The sequence below is a fragment of the Dioszegia hungarica genome (genome assembly GCF_025882075.1).
Source record: "Dioszegia hungarica strain PDD-24b-2 chromosome Unknown MKK02contig_11, whole genome shotgun sequence".
Classification (NCBI taxonomy): domain Eukaryota; kingdom Fungi; phylum Basidiomycota; class Tremellomycetes; order Tremellales; family Bulleribasidiaceae; genus Dioszegia; species Dioszegia hungarica.
The window spans coordinates 570,617-588,436 of NW_026515771.1; the positions used below are offsets into that span (position 1 = coordinate 570,617).

General features: G+C 57.0%; 10 protein-coding genes across 10 annotated transcripts; 5 read left to right on the forward strand and 5 right to left on the reverse strand.

Moving 5' to 3' along the window:
• Positions 1 to 272: 272 nt before the first annotated feature.
• On the reverse strand, positions 273 to 2,833 carry MKK02DRAFT_34309 (uncharacterized protein; the record flags this gene model as incomplete). Its single annotated transcript, XM_053088902.1, has 6 exons — positions 273 to 470; positions 525 to 582; positions 627 to 814; positions 848 to 1,888; positions 2,199 to 2,227; positions 2,677 to 2,833. 6 exons carry the CDS (start codon positions 2,831 to 2,833, stop codon positions 273 to 275), a joined length of 1,671 nt encoding a protein of 556 aa, XP_052944560.1.
• A 480-nt stretch (positions 2,834 to 3,313) lies between these two features.
• MKK02DRAFT_37660 (acyl-CoA N-acyltransferase) lies at positions 3,314 to 4,003 on the reverse strand (the record flags this gene model as incomplete). The annotated part of the gene is made up of 1 exon (XM_053089730.1): positions 3,314 to 4,003. The coding sequence occupies one exon, from the start codon at positions 4,001 to 4,003 to the stop codon at positions 3,314 to 3,316; it is 690 nt and encodes a 229-aa protein (XP_052944561.1).
• A 537-nt stretch (positions 4,004 to 4,540) lies between these two features.
• MKK02DRAFT_37661 (uncharacterized protein) lies at positions 4,541 to 6,180 on the forward strand (the record flags this gene model as incomplete). The annotated part of the gene is made up of 2 exons (XM_053089731.1): positions 4,541 to 4,598; positions 4,652 to 6,180. The coding sequence occupies 2 exons, from the start codon at positions 4,541 to 4,543 to the stop codon at positions 6,178 to 6,180; spliced, it is 1,587 nt and encodes a 528-aa protein (XP_052944562.1).
• Positions 6,181 to 6,525: 345 nt separating this feature from the next.
• Positions 6,526 to 8,122, forward strand: MKK02DRAFT_37662 (uncharacterized protein; the record flags this gene model as incomplete). The annotated part of the gene is made up of 2 exons (XM_053089732.1): positions 6,526 to 6,583; positions 6,633 to 8,122. 2 exons carry the CDS (start codon positions 6,526 to 6,528, stop codon positions 8,120 to 8,122), a joined length of 1,548 nt encoding a protein of 515 aa, XP_052944563.1.
• Positions 8,123 to 8,188: 66 nt separating this feature from the next.
• Positions 8,189 to 10,042, reverse strand: MKK02DRAFT_34310 (transcription factor Tfb2-domain-containing protein; the record flags this gene model as incomplete). The annotated part of the gene is made up of 9 exons (XM_053088903.1): positions 8,189 to 8,367; positions 8,415 to 8,496; positions 8,543 to 8,721; positions 8,765 to 9,083; positions 9,127 to 9,366; positions 9,402 to 9,501; positions 9,584 to 9,676; positions 9,722 to 9,838; positions 9,888 to 10,042. The coding sequence occupies 9 exons, from the start codon at positions 10,040 to 10,042 to the stop codon at positions 8,189 to 8,191; spliced, it is 1,464 nt and encodes a 487-aa protein (XP_052944564.1).
• Positions 10,043 to 10,387: 345 nt separating this feature from the next.
• On the forward strand, positions 10,388 to 12,069 carry MKK02DRAFT_34311 (mitochondrion protein; the record flags this gene model as incomplete). Its single annotated transcript, XM_053088904.1, has 7 exons — positions 10,388 to 10,627; positions 10,667 to 10,699; positions 10,748 to 10,866; positions 10,905 to 11,051; positions 11,097 to 11,294; positions 11,342 to 11,425; positions 11,469 to 12,069. The coding sequence occupies 7 exons, from the start codon at positions 10,388 to 10,390 to the stop codon at positions 12,067 to 12,069; spliced, it is 1,422 nt and encodes a 473-aa protein (XP_052944565.1).
• Positions 12,070 to 12,229: 160 nt separating this feature from the next.
• MKK02DRAFT_37665 (uncharacterized protein) lies at positions 12,230 to 13,459 on the reverse strand (the record flags this gene model as incomplete). Its single annotated transcript, XM_053089733.1, has 1 exon — positions 12,230 to 13,459. The coding sequence occupies one exon, from the start codon at positions 13,457 to 13,459 to the stop codon at positions 12,230 to 12,232; it is 1,230 nt and encodes a 409-aa protein (XP_052944566.1).
• A 455-nt stretch (positions 13,460 to 13,914) lies between these two features.
• Positions 13,915 to 15,291, forward strand: MKK02DRAFT_34312 (HIT-like domain-containing protein; the record flags this gene model as incomplete). Its single annotated transcript, XM_053088905.1, has 6 exons — positions 13,915 to 14,011; positions 14,371 to 14,506; positions 14,564 to 14,687; positions 14,756 to 14,927; positions 15,021 to 15,115; positions 15,169 to 15,291. 6 exons carry the CDS (start codon positions 13,915 to 13,917, stop codon positions 15,289 to 15,291), a joined length of 747 nt encoding a protein of 248 aa, XP_052944567.1.
• Positions 15,292 to 15,551: 260 nt separating this feature from the next.
• MKK02DRAFT_37667 (uncharacterized protein) lies at positions 15,552 to 16,178 on the reverse strand (the record flags this gene model as incomplete). Its single annotated transcript, XM_053089734.1, has 1 exon — positions 15,552 to 16,178. One exon carries the CDS (start codon positions 16,176 to 16,178, stop codon positions 15,552 to 15,554), a length of 627 nt encoding a protein of 208 aa, XP_052944568.1.
• A 223-nt stretch (positions 16,179 to 16,401) lies between these two features.
• On the forward strand, positions 16,402 to 17,756 carry MKK02DRAFT_37668 (uncharacterized protein; the record flags this gene model as incomplete). Its single annotated transcript, XM_053089735.1, has 5 exons — positions 16,402 to 16,474; positions 16,570 to 17,029; positions 17,091 to 17,254; positions 17,318 to 17,453; positions 17,507 to 17,756. 5 exons carry the CDS (start codon positions 16,402 to 16,404, stop codon positions 17,754 to 17,756), a joined length of 1,083 nt encoding a protein of 360 aa, XP_052944569.1.
• Between the last annotated feature and the right edge of the window lie 64 nt (positions 17,757 to 17,820).

Genomic DNA, 17,820 nt, shown 5'->3' on the forward strand with positions numbered 1-17,820 from the left:
ACGGCATTAGCCCGGCCCAGTAGTACATGATCAGGGTATCAAAGTATCAACAACAGCTCTACTCGTAGATAAACTGGTACAGCTACGCGCTCGTCCGTATCCGCACAGGGAGCGCTGGCTGATGCCGCAGTTTGCCGCAGCACCAAAGACTTGAATTAGTACCTAAGAGCAGAGATTTTGCATACACTGTGTTAGATATGTACAACCTCGTCCGTCCGTCCGCCTCATCCTTCCCCGCTATGCCCGTTACAGATTATGCCTTGCGTCCTCCACTAAGGCGCAGACAGCTTTCGCTGCGGACTATTTCCCGCCTCATCCTTCTCCGTATCCGCCACATCGACAATCTCGTCCTCTTGCTTGCTGCTGGCCGTCTTTTCGATACTGGCCGCAGCGAGCGATGTTCGAGCGGCGTGGCGCAGGTCGGCGGGGTTCGTACGCCGGAGGGGACGCTGGAGTCGGCGACGAGCAACCTGAGAATCAGATCGTACACCGCCATCAGAGGATACAGACAGATGAAGACTCACCATGATGGGAACGGAAGACTTTTGTACGAGATAGTGACTGGTAGATCCTAGTAGGATACTGCACGATCAGCTTTGCCCACAGCAAAACACAGTGAGACTCACCCCTTGAGCTTGCCCAGACCACGAGACCCCACGATGCACATCGTTGGCTCCAAAAAGTCGATCAGATCCAGCAGCATATGCCTCGAATTCTTGGCGTGCAAGAACTGACAAGTAACGGTAATGTTAAGCCGAGTCCGCTGGAGCAGGCCCGTCACTTGCCGAGTGAGCAGAAGGCATGTCGTTTGACGCTGTTATCAGCTCTGCTCGCCAAGCCAACTCACTTCTTTCTGCACCCGTAGCTTTTGTGCCCGGTCCGATTCTGACCAGGATTTTGGGTCCACCTTGCTCTCGTCCTCCTTGACCGAGATCAAAAACAGCTCGTCTCCATCCCTCGCGACCGTCCCTACCGCCCATTCTACCGCATACCTGCTCTCCTCACTCAAATCGCTGAGGACGACATACCGCCGCAACCGCTTCCCGCTCTCCTCGAGCGCGTCGTCCGGCGACCCGTGCGTGAGTGTGATAGTGCACCGATCCCGAGCGTAGATCGGGCGAGAAGTTTCGAGCGAAAGCCCCGACTTGGTCGTTTCCTTCTTGGCGGGTTGTTGAAAGTAGGTGGATTGAAAGAGGGGTTGAGGGGGAACGACGACATTGGGTCCTTCGCCGAGGAGATCCTGCTCCGTTTCCTCTCCGTAGTTGTCGAGAGTATCCACCACTCCGACCTCCCCTGTCCCAGCTCCCGCCGCTTTCTCCCCCGGCGCAGGTCCTCCACCTCCCACCCCAGACGCATCTCCCTCGAAGTAAACCGCATTCGCCGTGGTGTTTTTGCTTGTCTCCTCGTCAAAGAATTCCCCATCCTCATTCCACAGCTCTTCCTCCTCCGCATCATCCTCCTCCCCATCCGTCAATGCCGCCGTATCGTGCTCATCCTCCGATCCGCTATCGTCCGTCTCGTACGCGCTCGCCTGCGGCCTGAAAGGCTGCATCGGCGCCTTGACCGACTCCCCGTCCGACTCGGCCTCCTTGTCCTTTGACAGCGCCCCTACTTCGGGTGATGTGTCCCTCTTTCGCGCGTCATCCCTCGATCTCCTGGCCCGGAAGAATGGACTAGGCGAGCGACGTCCGGTAGACACCTTGTTGCCGCCAACAGGTTGGGATTTGTGGATGGGTTTCGCCTCGGCAACAGCTGGCGCCGAGCCCGATGCCGCTGCCGCCGCGCGGAGTCCGAGCATACCGATCGCTCCCGCCGCCGGTTTCTTATCCGACGAGATGGAAGTCTTCTTGGTACTCCCGTTGAGAGCGCCCATGATCAAGTCAGATGCCTCTCCCGTCAGCTTTTTCGATCTTCCCCGCTGATCGCCTTCCTTCTCCTTGTCCGAGCCAGAGGACCGGCGGCTCGCGATCCTCCCCGGGAGCGACGAGAGCCGCTTCCACCGACTAGGCGTTCCCTCTCCCTCGTCCTCGACATCGGCATCGTCGTCAGACAGGGATGAGGCAGTAGCCACAGGCGACTCGATCACGTCGTGCTCCGGCACAGGATCAAGTTGAGGTCGGGACGAAACACGTTCCATAGAGGGGGCTCTTACCTGCCGAGTCAGTCAGGTATACTTCGGACACTTGGGATAGACCTACCTCGTCTCTGCCCGCATTCCCTGAGAAGACTTTTAGGCGGGAGACGCGGTCGGAGAGGGAGACGGGAAGGGAAAAGGAGCGGTTGAGGGGTGCCATATTGTCGGGGGAGGGTGAAGTGGGGTGGATAGAAGTGCAGAGTAGGGATCAAGCAGCAGGGGTATGTTGAGAAGGAGTATGGTGATCAGCTTGAGCACAAATTTGACGGTTGACAGCCGTGATGGAGCTTATCGCGATCGTTTGAACGCTATCTCCATCTCCGCGCGGGGGAGAAGGGGAGGGCCAAAGGGGGGTCCTTTAGGTGTCCCTACACGTGTGTGGCGCCCAGCTAACAGCCACATTCCCTGCATCCCCTACTGCCGGGCCGCTCGAGAGTGGCAAAGACACCTTGAGAGCACGCAAGAAGCGAATGAGACTCACCATAATTCGCAGCCCGATCCACATCATTACCCTCCCGCTATAGATTTGGGTCAGCTAGCACTCTTTTTCCGCACCACCCTATTCATCCCCGCCGCAGAATCGCCCTGCTCGCGCGCTTTCGCACTGCGCACCTGTAGAGCATATCTAGCAGACTTCTCCGGGATCCCAAGCTCCTTGAGCCGGTTCACGAGGTCAGCAATTGGAGCACTTGGCGCCATTTCTGTACGGTCCGAGGGATTGATTATCGCGACAGTGGTTCTCGTTGTGATCTGCGCGTATGCAGTCGCTCGAGATGGTCAAGGATGTCTGTCTAAATAGGTAAGGTCAATAAATGGTCGCAGGAGTTCAAGAGGAGTGATCGCAGCAAGGTGCCCCGGCCATATCGTCAGCCAAGCCAATCCGGCCGGTTCTATCCGATCCCGAAGAGATGACGATGGCATGGTGCAGGGTACAGTCATGGTGCCAATAGTGCACCTCATCTTTGCTGGCTTGCTTCTCGAGGCTTGTACTCTCTAGCTTGCCTTGAAGACTGTACCGGCTCGATCGTGCACGCCGGAGGAAGGATGAGAAGGGCCAATAAGCGCCACAAGCTGACTGCTCCATGAACCGCTTCTCCTCAGCGCCTCAGCCTCTCGCTCTTATTTCGCTCCCCGTCATACCATCCCAGTACCACTTTCAAGCCAGCGGTATATCGTGATCTACAGGTCTATCTTGTACACTACCCGATCCATCAACCCGCCAGTCCTTGGCTTCCGAGGCGCACCTCCTCCCTCCGGGTTCTGGCCCCCGTTTGCATGGTGCTGCACTGGCTGCCCGTCTCCCAAACTCTCCGTAGCCGACCTCCCCAGATCCGCCTCATCTGCCACGGCGCCAGTCTCAATCGCGCAAACTCGATCATACACCTTTCTTGCTCGCTGATTGCCAGACTGAGTCAACCAGTACACCCGCCCGCACCCCTCCGCTCCCCTCTTTGCTATACTCTCCACCTCCCTGATCAATCTCTCCGCCAGGTCCTGCCCACGATGCTCTGGCGAAACATACAGATCGTTCAAGTAGCACTGGGCCAGAGGGGAAGATGACCAAGCGGAGGAGTGGAATAGGTAGTGCGCGAGTCCGACGGGTTGGAGGTCGGGCGCCGGTGAGATCACGAGGAGACCGTAGATTTCGCCCGCGGCGGGTGTTGTCGGCGAGAGTGAGGAAGAGGGAGGATGGGAGACAGTGGTAGTGGATGGGTTGGCGTGAGCTGTGAGCCGGGAGAAGGTCTCAAGGTATTGCTGCTCGGGCAGCTCGGTCCCGTAAAAGCCCAGATAGGCTTTCCACAGTGTCGACCAGGCTGAGTAGTCGCTTGGCTGTGGAGACCGGATGGTGTATCCAGGTTCAGGAGACATCTCTGGCTGTGAGAATAATCGCAGGATAGGTGACAATCGCAAGATCCAGCAAGGAGGCAAAGCGAGCTGCGCGAGCTAGCGAGTGTAATGATCCGGATCGACATCCGCGTGGCTATCTATTTGCTCTTTCCTCTCTGTGAGTCCAGCGCATCTTTTCATATCGACGATCACGACCTCTTGGTCCTCGCGGCGTGGCGGCGTCCTCAGCACAGGTTCCGAGGTCCTCGGTCCAGGATATGCTTAGAGGCCGAATAAGATGGATCTGGCGACGACTTCGGAGGCCGAATAGCGAGATCCCTCTCTTATCGTCGTCGATTCACTCGTTCCACCTCCTTCACTAGACTCGCCTGTCCGCAGCAGGTGCATCGCTCTACGTTGACCCCGAGATCCCTCCCGGACCTATTCGTTGAGAGGGTATATAGGAGCTAATCCCCGGGGCGCAGCACTGATGGAGCAACTCACATTTCCTTGACTTACGCTTCTGGTACCGCTCCCGTGGCTTGCTGCTCACCACCCTCCTCTATCCTACCGAACGAAATGGGTCTCGCTTCCTGCTGTACTCGTGAAGTCGAGGATGGTACCCAACAGCGACTTCGTAAGTCTGCTCACAGCTAGCTGATCGCCAATTGAGAGCTGACAGCCGGGCAGTGAGCCTACACGAGCGGTTCGCCTACATCACCATCATCGCCAGACAGGCACACGTCATCACCTACCTCTATCGCTATCCCCTCGACGAGTTGCCGACCACCGAGTACCTTCACTCCGCCGTCAACAGAGCGCAGCGGGATGTTCACCATCTCTGGGCGGAGGTCGTTGATGGGGAGACGCCCCGACCGGCAATCCGCCTCAGGCCTGAAGGACCATGGCCGCCGGCAGAGGTCGTACGGGACAATACGTACGCCGCCCAACTAGGAGAAAGGGAGGAGGCGAAGGGGGAGCTGGTCGAGTCAAGACTGCTGGAGTCAGAGATCCGCCGGATGCAGTCTCGGGTGGGAGAAGGTGGACCAGCTTGGCAGGTCACTCGATACCTTCCTATATCTGGACAGGCGGGACTGCACAGCGGTATGGAGCCTCGCGACTGCAAATCAGGCGCGGAGGCCGGAAATCCCTTCATCAGATCCATCGACCCTGGCGCAATTTCCAGCTACGTAGCAATATCCTTCTTCCACCACATCATCGATGGTTCGGCCGGCCTCAAACTCTCCCTATCTGTCTTTTCCGGTACCCCCCTCATCCCCGCATACGGACTAGCTCCCCGCATGGAGGATCTCGTCCGCCTCTCCCCTTCCCTCCCCTATCTCGCCAAGGAGGCATACCGCGAGTTGGTCGCCCCCGCTCTCCCCAGTCTCCTCCGCGCACGGCTCAGTGGCGCTCAGTGTTGGCCGGGAGAGGGGGTCAAGGGCAACCCATCCACCTTTCCCGAGGCACAGGAAACCATCCACCTTCCCACATCCTGGGTGGCGGCGGTCAAGAGGGTCGGTAAGGCGCGCGGCGTCTCTACGGTCCATCCTATCCTCGAGGCGGCGTTCGTTTTCGCCATGCGGGACGTGCTGGGTACGTCTATGCCCATCGATGTGAGCACACCCGTGAACGACCGGGATTCGTCGAATCCGGGCTGTCCGCAGACAGCGAGTGTCATGGTATCGGCCTTGCACAAGGTGTATCCACCCCTCCCCTCCCCACCCGCGAGCGGCTCCACAGACAAGGCCTCTTTAGTCTCGGACCTGCCAGCCTTTTGGGCCACCGCTCAAGGCACAGCAAAGCACCACGCCTCTCGCTCCGCCCGCAAGGAGTCTCGATACCACATCGGTGTCCTCGCCCTCGTCCCCAATCCCAAATCCTTCTCCTCTCCGCATACCGACGACCCTCTGCGGCGCACCAAGACGGGATGGGAAGACTTCTTCTGGTCCACCCTGGAGCGTCCCGCACCTTATCGCGATTCCCTGGTGATCTCCAATCTTGGTCGGATCGAGCGGCTCCCGCCGGGATGCGGCGGAATGAGGTGGACGCAGAGCGCTGCGCCATTCATCTCGCCGTTATGCCTACAGATAGTTGGGCATGAGGCGGGTCTCGAGGTTTGTGCATCGTTCCGAGAAGGGTGTGCAGTGTCTAGGGAGGAGGTACGGAGGATCCTGGGGAGGTTCGAGGGGATTGTAGCGGATCTCATCAAGAATTAGGACATGAATAGAATGCTATCCTTCATTGTTGCAACAGGTCTCCCTACTATCCGTCCATCATCTATACTCTCCGGTCGCTGCTGCCGATGTAGATTGCCCTTCACCTACTCATAGTCAAACAGCAGCGCTGCATAGCCATCCAGGGGCTTCGTTGCGCTTGATTTGTGGGCCTGTGTAGATGGAGGGACGTTCCGTCCACTTTTCCCTTGACATCGTTTCAGCTCCACGTTGGTCAGTCTCCAGTAGTTGACCAAAACATGCGTACCAACATCCCCTTTATTTCTGATACCTCGAACTCCCGTTCGAGTTCTCGACCTGATCCTCATTGGTCGCAAGCACGAGAAGATGTTTCTCGAGTCCTGCTGTATCGCCGATGTCCGCGACCCTTCGCTGGGACGACCTCGTGAGCTTAAACCGACGTAGCTATCTTCGAGTACGAGCTGACAGTCTAGTGAGCTTGTCCGAGCGCTTCGGGTACATCACCATCATCGCTAGACAGGCGCACGCCATCACCTATCTCTACCGCTACTCGCGCGCCGACTTGCCGACCATAGAAAGTCTTTCTCCCAGTGTCGACCGGGCACAGCGAGACATCCATCATCTCTGGGCAGAGGTCGTTGACGGCGAGACGCCCCAGCCTGCCTTCCGGCTCCGGCCACAAGGACCGTGGGCTGCTCTAGAGCTCGTGCGAGACGATACGTACGCCGAAGAGGAGGACGGGGTTGGGGGAAGGATCAGCGTGGAGTCTAGGCTGCTAGAGTCGGAGATCCGCCGGATGCAAGGCAGGGCAGGCAAGGGCGGGCCAGCATGGCAGATCACACGGTACCTCCCTACGTTTACCGCACGCGGCCACGAAGCACATGCTTTGACGAAAGGCGGGTCATCCGGCCCCGTCGACAATACCGCAGCTTTCAGCTATCTAGCGGTGTCCTTCTTCCATCACATTATCGATGGATCAGCCGGCCTCGCCCTCTCCCTCTCCCTCTTATCCGGCACTTCTCTCGTTCCCGCGCATGGACTCGCACCACGCTTGGAAGACCTCGTGCGGCTCACCCCCTCCGTCCCCTATCTCATAAAGGAGGCGTATCACGAGCTCCTCATTCCCACACTCCCCGCCTTCATGCGCAGAAAATTGGAGGGCGCTCGCTGCTGGCCGGGCGAAGACGTCAAGGGGAATCCGGCCATCTTCCCCGAGGCTCAGGAGACCTTCCACCTTCCCTCGGCTTGGATAGCGGCGGTCAAACGGGTCGGCAAGGCGCATGGGGTCCATACCGTTCATCCTATCGTCGAGGCGGCATTCGTGTCTGCTCTACGGGAGGTAACAGGCACGTCGATGCTTATCGATGCCTGTACGCCCGTAAATGACCGCGACGCAGCGAATCCGGCCACTCCGCGCACCGCGGGCGTGATGTTCTCTGCTCTCAACAAGGTCTACGCCCCTTCCCTCTTTGCGGCCAGTTCTACCGCCACGATCTCGAATGCACCAGCTTTCTGGGCTATGGCACGGGATACTGCACAGCACCACCTCTCACCCTCAGCTCGTAAGCAGGGTCGATACCATATCGGCGTCCTTGGCCTCGTCCCCAACCCCAAATCCTTCTCCTCTCCGCATACCGACAATCCTCTGCGGCGCACCAAGACGGGTTGGGAGGACTTCTTCTGGTCTTCGTTGGAACGGCCCGCTCCCTACCGAGACTCCCTCGTTGTGTCCAACCTCGGTCGGATCGAGCGGCTGCCGCCGGGGTGCAGCGGGATGAGGTGGACGCAGAGCGCGGCGCCGTTCATCTCGCCGCTATGCCTGCAGGTTGTAGGGCATGAGGCGGGTCTGGAGATATGCGCGGCGTTCAGGGAGGGGTGCGCGGTATCTAGAGAGGAGGTGCGGGGGATCTTGAAGAGATTTGAGGAGATCATAGCGGATTTGATCGAGGAGGACAACGATTAGCTAGAAGATGATCAGATTGTAAATATTTGATTGATACAACAGCTCCTTCTGCGACTACAGTTATCCTCATTCCCCTCGTAGCTGGCGCTGCTGCCCTTTGACATAATCTCGCAGTGGCTCCTTGATGGCCGGATCGACGAACAACAGCTTGGCACTGGGAACAGCTAGTAGCAGACCGTCATACCGTTTCGCCTCTGTCTCGGTATCGTCGTACAGCTCTTTCGAAAAGAACTCGAACATTTCCGCTGAACCATCAGTCCCGAAGCCCTCGCCAGATATGATCAAGACTTACCGTCGTCCGCCTTGAGCCGATTCCGCTCCTTGTCCCACAAGTGCAACTGGTCAACTATAGTCGGATGGAGGATGGGTGGTGGCTTCTCTATCAGCTAGAGCGCTTACCACACATGCAAGCTGACTTACGGAGAGGTACATCTGGCTATGTGCATGACTGCCCAAATACGCTATGATCTGTGCCGCCGAGATTCCCTTCTCCATCGCGGCTTTAACGTGCTTTCGATCCAGCTTGCCAACCACCAAATTTGGGTATCGAATCCGGATGTCCACAAAGAGGTTCAGGATGGCTATTTCTAGCTCATTGGCTGCGATATCAGCTAGGCTCCTGCATAACGTGCTTAGACTCACAGGTATACGCGTAGATCTTGTAATTTGTTTCCAAGATCAAGAATCGCTTCTCCTCGCCCTCCGCTCCACCCAGCTGACCAGCAAGATCTCCGGAACACAGGCTGGTCGCCAGATGGGTGGGATAGAATGCGTCTGCGCGGGATCCATCGTCCGATGACTTTTGACGCCGGAGGATAAAGCCGTATTGCTCCAGGTCGGATAGGACGGCTTGTTGCGCTTGGGAAGCGAACGACGCCGAGGCAGAGTAGGCGTGTCCGAGTTGCATGGTACCAAGGGAGAAGAAGAGGGAAAGGATAGGCGCGGTATTGTGTTCTCGGTTCTGATGGATGAGCTGAGCACCTGAGCAGGAAGGAGATACTCACTTCGCGCAATGTGAGGTAGTACATGAGTATCTCCCAGACCTGTGTCTGTCGGTCTTCGAGAAGAAATTGAAAACCCTTCGAGGTGATGGTCAGACGTTCGAGGTTGGGTCGTTCCCCCGACAAGTCCGCGTTGTCCGCCATGAGACCCGACGAGTATAGGAGCTGGAGCACTTGCTGACGCGGTCGAATAGTGACGAGGCCGTTGGCCAGGCCTGAAGACACCATGTACTTGAGGATTGACTGGATCGTCAGACGTATTCGGTTGGGAGACTCACCTCCCACGTCTCCTCCCCATACTCTATCAGCTCATCCACTCCGGGTACATCCTCTTCATCATCTGGCTGGTATGGCACTCCGAAAGAGTTGGACGTTCCCCTGCGACCCATCAGCTCCAGTTGTTGCAGAGGTTTGTATCGCTCGCATTCCCGTCAAGGCATTCCGCAGACCCTTCTTGAACGAGTCATTCATCGACCACCTCATCTTATTCTGGGAGTATGTCATCCCGCCCAAGATCTTCCGGTCATGTAGGGGCTTGAGCACATCTTGGATTCTGGACAGTCAGCTGGTCCACCAAGGAGATGGACAGGAGACGCACAATTCCAAGCTCAGATCTTCTGGTTGTTGTATCAACAGCTTCAGATCTATAGCGGAGACACCCTGATGTGACCATAGGTAGTGAAGGACGATATGACGATGTACTGGTGGCAATAGTCTAATGAGCATCAGCAAGTGATCCTTCCATAGAGGCTGTGGGTAGTCACCTCAGGATACAGAGACAGACCGCCTCTGACTTGTATAGCTCTTCAAAGTATGACTGGTGCTGGTTGTCCAGGAAGACATCGAGAGCAGCGGTAGCTGAAGAGCCCTCTCCATCGCCAGTGTCCTTCTTGGAGGTCGAAAAGTTGGGCTGGACCATCGTTGATGACACCGTTAGAGGACAGGTCGGGGGTTCCGCAAAGGGGCGGAGTGGTCGTTATCTCGAAGCCCGGGTCATACCCGCTTCCGCCAAAATGCGAGGCCCTAACGAGCTGTTGGGATTCTTAAGAGAGTGCTTGAGGGCCTGAGGCAGCCGACGATGAGGCCTGAGGTATCAGCAGACTGAAGGATGAAGAGTCGATGAAGAGCAAAGTCAACATCTGTCGGCGGTCCGGCCAAGGTGGAGGTTGCTCAGAGCCAAATTCCGCTTAGACTCTACCATCTATCTCTCATCTCTACATCTACCTGATACTGTCCTGCATACCTACCGAAAGAGCGGCCCATCATGTCTTCACTCAGCCCCTCGAATCTCTCGATCCGCCAAACACTTCTACTGACCGCACTCGCAACATCGCTAGGCACGACCGCGGCCATCCTCTCATTCCAGGCCTTACGGCGCGAACACCGTACCGAGCGGCTCAAGAAGCAGGTGGGGGAGGATGTCAAGGAGTGGGAGAGGACTCAGAACCTCGATGACGATGAGGAGGCAGAGGGACGGGCGGAAAGGTGGGCGGACGGGGAGAGCGTGATGGGTGGGGGAAGGAGAACAGGGAGCTGGGGAGAGGGAGAGTTTGACGAGGGGCTGATCAGAGAGCAGGTGGGTCTAGCTGTCCTGTCTGCCTTCGAGGCGATGCTGATCATCTAGCTGACGAGAAATTACAACTTTCTCGGCGAGGAGGCAATGGCCAAGATCCGAAAGTCTTACGTCGTGGTTGTAGGCTGCGGAGGTGTTGGATCCTGGGCCGCTCTGATGCTGCTGAGAAGGTGCGACGCCAAGCCCTTGGGTCAGGCTGACACGGTAGTGGTATAAGCCATCTTCTCCTCATCGACTTTGATATGACTACCCTTTCCTCCCTCAACCGCCACGCCGCTGCGACGCTGGAAGACGTCGGCAGTCCCAAGGTCCTCGCGACACAGAAGTTCCTCAAGAAGATCGCACCTTGGGCCAAGTGAGCTCTGCCTGTCTGCATGCTGGACGATGTCTGATCGTATAGGGTGGATATCCACGTCGGACTTTGGAAGAAGGGTCAAGAAGGCGAAGACCTCCTAGTCGGCGCCGACTGGGTCGTAGACGCCATCGACAATATCGATACCAAGGTCGACCTGTTGACGTACTGCCGGAAGCAAGTGATCAAGGTCTTCAGCAGTATGGGGAGCGGGGCAAAGATGGACCCAAGTAGAATACAGATTGCGTGGGTGTCCTTGCTCAATAGTGGGCACGATCCAGCTGACCTCGCAGCGACCTATCAAATACCAACGAGGACCCGCTTGCGCGGAAAGTGCGACAGAGACTACGTCTGAACGGCGTATCTGGCGGTATCCCGTAAGTCAACCATACCACACTTGACTTCTTGACTGATATCTAGCGTCGTCTACTCTACCGAAACACCGTCCGACGTCAAGCTCCTCCCCCTCCCCGAAGAAGAGTTCCAAAAAGGACCCGTCTCTGAGTTGTCGCCATTCGACGAGTTCCGCGTCCGCATCCTCCCCGTCCTCGGCCCTCTCCCCGCCATCTTTGGTCTCAACATCGCGACCTATATCCTTCTCTCGCTCGCAGGACGTCCGCTCACCGAATACGCCGAGATCAAGAATCGCAAAAAGGCACATGCGGACCTCGAGCGCAAGCTATCGGAGCGAGAAGCCAGGTGGAAAGGCTTACCCACCCTCGAGCGGATCGGGGTCGACGCAACGGACATGGCGTTTGTCTATGAGGACCTGTACAATGGCCGGAGCTCATTACCGTCATACGTGATCGTCCCGCGTCCGCAAGCGGTGCGTTGGGAGAAGAGGAAGCCGTTGACGGTGGATAATGTGGTGATCATGGACATGAAGAGTGCGGAGAAGCACGAGCGGGAATGCCTCAAGGGTGATCAGACGGTGGAGGAGGTGTGGGGAAAGGAAGCGGTGGCTTTCGTCACGAGAAAGTCCGTGGAGGCGAGGCGGGTGATGGAGTACACGCGGAATTGATGCGTATCAGTGTAAGAGTATCAAGTCAATCAAAGCTGAACTGATGATACATCTGATGGATAGTACTTCACTCTGACTGATCTCGCTTCAACTGACATATCTATGTGAATCTCATGACCACAGACCCTTGCACGCCGCGATCTGTACACAATCAGCCTTCTCATTTCGCCTGATCGGCCGTTCCCACCATTGACTCTGTTCCATGCGCCGCTGCACCGTGTTCCTCTGCCCTCGCAGCGAGGACCAGTTTTCTGACACCCCATCGCAAGTCGTTCGCATTTGGGGAAGAAAGAGTGGTCAAGGCTGTGTTGGCGGCCCACCTGCGGTTCAGAAGGGTGCACAGCGTTTCGGTCAGGATCTGGGTGCCTTGTGGCATCAAGTCGAAGGGAATGTTGTAAGGTGATCGCTCATTCCATGCTGGCAGATCCGCTGCGGTTGGCATTGCTTGCAGCAGTCGACCTCCAAGCGGCTGGGAAGCAAGAGCTGATTGAAGTCTCGCTTCTATAGCGCAATCGGCAGCAAAGTCGGCAACTGACTGTATGGCGCTTGTGGTCACGGCTTTGCTGTTCTCTTCATCCAGCAACCTCGCGATGACCTCCTGCACGGCCGGTTCGCCGCCACTGACATCGACCACAAACGAGTCTGCCACATCGATCTGCGGACTGGGACGGTGACGGATCGAGGCAGTGAATCTGAGCTTCCCGTGGTCGTCCAAGATACCCACAGTGAGGGTTGGGTCCTTGAACGAGAAACGATGCGCATGGTAAACTTTGGTATCGAAGTCCGCGAATAGGGATAAAGCATCGGACCAGTGATCAGGGTTGGCGCTGTCAAAGTAGCAGATCTCTTCGCCGGCCACCCTCCGAGGATCGAGCTCTCGAGCTCGTAGCGTAATCGCTTCGGCAAACTTGTCAAGCTTGTGGAGCTCGTCCAGCATGGCTTGCTTGGTATGGGGAATGATGATGGGTTCTTGACCGTATCCGCTTCCGTACGTGGCGTCCGTGAAGCAAGACACCGCGGCGTCGGCGAGGATCGCCGCGGTTTGGGACTCGGATCTGGGGTCGTTCCTTTTCTCACAGATGTAGGCTGTGATCTGCGGGAAGGCTGTGACCGTGTCGGTAGAGCTCGCATCTGGGTCACGTTGCTCCACCAAGAGATTGGATATCAGGGAGAGAACGTAGGGAACGGGCTGAGAGTGGCGATTGCCGAGGATGAACCTGCGACCCGTTGTGTACTCCATGGATCGGGCCCGGGGAGGCATCGACGTCTCGAATTGCTGACTGTCCCTCGAGTTGAAGCGGTACAGCTCGTTGCATGGCGCGGCGGACGGCCAATCCTTGCGGCTGACAGGGATCCCAATCTCGGCAAGCTTGGTAGTGATCGTCGACATCTTGACTTTGTTTGTGCGTGATTGTCTGGAAGAGAGAAGAGGATTGAGACTTGTAGGAGGGTAACCTTGTCACCTGCCTGTCTCTTGTATCGCGCAGGGCATGATCGTCGACCCTGCCTCGCCTTCACAGTGAAAGGATCTCTTCAGGAAATAGCGATGACGTGCTCGAGCAGTCAAGGGATTGCGATGGCGTGATTGATCGTGATAAGGCGACATAGAGTGACAGGAAGGCCATGTAGGGCCTAGGCCATGTAGGCCTGTGGGTGGCGGGGAGGACAGCCACACTAACCGAATCCGCCACATGACACGTGGGGTCTACCCCGTGTGTTTCAGCAGCATCAGAAAGTTTTTGCATACCTGTCGCTCCCAAGCTCGCTTTTACAGCAAACCTCTCACCTCTCTGCTCTAGACCTTTCTCCGCCTCCCATCCCCGAAACCGGGCATCTCAGAACACTATGGACGGCATTCAGCCCACCCCCGACGCATCGGAGCTTCCAGTACTGGACATCTCGACGCTCTCAACCTTCAAATTCGAGCGCGTCTTGTCGGAAAGTAAGCCTTCATCACCTGTCGCGTCAGCCAACTTGAATAAAAAGCTGATGATCAGGCACTCTTACCGGGTCGATCTTCGTCCTCGGAACTCTAAACGATGAGCCTGCCATCCTGCACGTCCAGCGAACGGCACTGGTCGCTGAGAAGGCCGTGGAGCTGGTGACGAGCGGGATCAAGGAACTGAACGTTTTCCTCGAGAATAGGCCGGTAAGCTTCTTACCTTTATTTCGCACTCAATACCAGGACATATTACCTCTGGACGTGCTCCATATCGGTCCGCATGCTCTGCTGACACGTCAAGTACTTCAACTCCCACGCCCACCTACTTCCTTCAACGCTGCCAGATCTCACGCTGAAAGTGATTTGGCCAGCGACCGAGACCCTAATCAAGAAGTATACGGCGCAAGAGCGCGTCATGGTGCGCGAGACGGAGGAGGCCTTTAAGCGGATCGTTGTTCCGTACATCGAGAGCTTCGACGCCAACAAGCTGGACTGGTGAGCCATTTGTACTTGCTGACCAGGCCAGAGTTGGAGTTGGGCTGATATGTCTAGGCTCTACGCCATAATCCAGGGCAAGAAGGAGGTTGAGCGTGTCCTATACCGCGATGAAGACACGAACGAAGGCTTCCTCATTGTGCCCGACCTGAAATGGGATCAAACCTCGATGAACGCACTGGTGAGCTGCTGCCCACTCATCCTTGGAAGCGCATCACCGCCTGTAGTAGACTGAGCTGACAATATAAGTACCTTACTGTCATCGTCAAGACTGACACGATCCGGTGTCTCCGGGACCTGACAACGGCGCATCTCCCCATGCTCCGCAATGTCCGAGCGAAGGTGTTCGAGACGGTGCAGGCCAAGTTCGGAGTAGCGAAGAACAAGCTGAGGCTTTTCGTTCATTACCACCCCTCATACTGTAAGTATATCCCCCTTCTCAGCTAGTCATTCGTCATGACGCTCCCAGTCTGGGTTGACGTAGCTTCTCTCAAGCAGTCCAGCTAATCTACAGATCACTTCCATGTCCACGTAGTGCATATCTACCACGAGGCCTTGGCGGGCATGATGGCCGGTCAAGCGCATCTGCTGGACGACCTCATTTCCCTCGTAAGCTCCCAGCTGCTCCATGTTCCGCAAGAGCCTCAGCTTACATGACTCAGCTCGAGCTCTCCCCTTCTCCGCCCGAGAAGAGCATCCTCGCCCGGATGACTCTGACCTACGCCCTCGGGGTCGAACACCCCCTCTACGCCTGCTTCCTCAAGGCCGGCGAGGAGTTTGTCTGAGCCATTCCCCCAGCGGGATGGCTCGGCGATGTGTACAAAGGAGAAGACACTGGTGCTATGCCAGTGTGACGATCAGACAGATCGTTCTTGCTCTCGATGCAAGTGGACCAGGCGGTCAGCAGGGTCCTTCGGCAGCCGGACCGAGGCGTACAGACTCTGTGCGCGGGCGGACAGGCGCGGAGCACCCTGCTGGGATTGTCGAGTTCATTATATATCTACATAGGTATCAGAAGTAAGATGTATCTAGTCACTACAGCTGTCTACTCTATCTTCTGAGGCAAGCGCGAAGCGTAGTAATCCCCCTTACGCCTCGTAGCGTACTCTAACAACTTTCTCCCGCCCGGGACCTCCATCTTCTCCATCGGCTCACTACCTCGCTTCTCTGGCGCATCCTCTGACTCATCAAAGTCCAAGACCAGCTCCCCGACCCCTCTACCCAACAATGCACCGTATCCTCCTTCCCCCTTCGGAAGCTCCACCGCCTTGACAGCTTCCATGAGCCCCACCAGCCCTCCGAGACCCTTCAACAGCTCCGCCTCTTCCGCCGATCCCTCTTCCGGTGGGTTGAGCGCCGAAAGGCGATGTAGGCGATGTAGGGCTTCTCTGGTTATCGGTGAGGAGGGACCGAGGGAGGGGAGGGGCGGAGGGAGGGGTGTTATAGGTTGGGAGAGGTGATTGAGGGGAATGTCGGGATTGAGGGGGTCCGCGTGCGCTGGTTTAGGAGAGCTAGAGGGCTGGAGTGGGGCTGCGGTGGAAGAGGAAGATGATGGCCGATGGAACACGGCTGCGAGGGGAAGGCTAGTCCGGGAGATGGTGAGTCGTAATGCGGCCATTGCGAGGGACGACTGCCCGCAGAGAGCTCGACGGGTGGTCGATAGCATGCTCATGCTGAGGCGCTGTGCGTGTCCCTGGCAGTTTATGATTGGTAGGGGTAGGGTAAGGAGACTACTACACTGATCGTGGATGATGTATGAAGAGCAAGACAAGATGAAACTTCAACCAGAAAGTGAAAGTTGCGTCGTTCACACTGTCATCTTGCTCAACCACACCTCATCTGCCTACTCTCGTCTATATCTCCTCTCTCTCCATAGGGACTATATCCCAGACATAATGGACGCGGGACCCTCATATACCGTACTCCGTATCAAGCGAAAAGCGACCGAACCTCCCCTTTCCTCCCTCGGTACGTTGAACGTCCAAACGTCACCCCACGACCTTCTACCCTGTTCTTACGATCCTAACCCCACTGATCCTGCCTCTGGCCCCGCTGATCCCCAGTCATCCAAGACCAAGACCCCTCCCATCCTTCCTCCTCGCAATATGGTACCCCCAAACGTCGCCGCGATGTCTCATATCGTCCCAAAGCGCGCGGGATCTTCAAACTGGCAGATACAGTGCCTGACAGCTGGGTCGGGCGGGGAGAGGAGGGCGAGGTGCTCAAGGAGAGGATCAAGGGGTTGATGGACTCGGTCCCGGGCGGGAGCGGGAAGGGCAAGGAGAGGGAGACGGAGCAGGAACAGGCGGACGAGGAGGCGACGATGAATGAGCCAAAGGCACAGTTGGAGCCAGCACCAGCGTCGGAGTCACAGCCACGGCCGAGAACACCACCGTCTGCGTCGGCGGGACTGCAGTATCGTGTGGTCTCGCAGCTGGGGGCGGTATCGTCTTTACCCAAGCGCAAGGGGAAGGGGCTAGGGGGTGGGCTGAATGTACCACCTGTACTACGGTCTTACGCAGAGTGAGTCAGGCTGATCAGCCCTCTGGCCGGGCATGAGAAGGAAATGTGGCTGATGGATCAGCGTACAGGCCGAAGAACAAGCAAAATCACTGTTCCGCTTCATCGATGCCCAAGCCGTCTCATCAGCCAGTCCAAGCGGGGCCGGCGCTACCCAGCCGAGCAAAGAAGAGGTGGAGGATCCGCAGATGGCTGCATTTCAAAATATGCTGGATGAGTATCTGACCTGTGCGTTATGACCTCACGTTCTTGTGTCGATTCTGGATTCAATGGACTTGCTGACGTGCTCAGTGGAACGGACCGAGGCAGCCCAAAAGGAAGCCGAGGAGGAATACGTGTACGACCTGTACTACCGCGATATCCGAGATGCGTCCATCGCGGGCGTGAGAGCGGGGGACGGAACGTCCGCTACCTCCATCGGAGCCTTGTCAGTCCATCTCACACTGATGATTCTTTGTCAGGTCTCGAGCTGACCCCCAGGATCGGCTTCAGCGACCTTTCACCCCCGTCCACCCCTTCATCCTCGGAACCAGAGGACGAAGCGGACGAGGACTCAAACGACGAGGACTTCTACCGGAACGATTACCCCGAAGACGAGGATGCCGATGAGGATATGGAGGGGTTTGATGATGCGTTCGGAAGCGACGAGGACGGGAGCGAGGATGGCGAGGGAGGGGGAGGGGGAGAAGATGATGAAGGGAGAGGAGGAACGTGGGGATATAGGGGATGATGAGAGGTATAACGATCTGCAGGGCTCTGGTATAATGTGAAGACTGCATAATGTACTATACTAC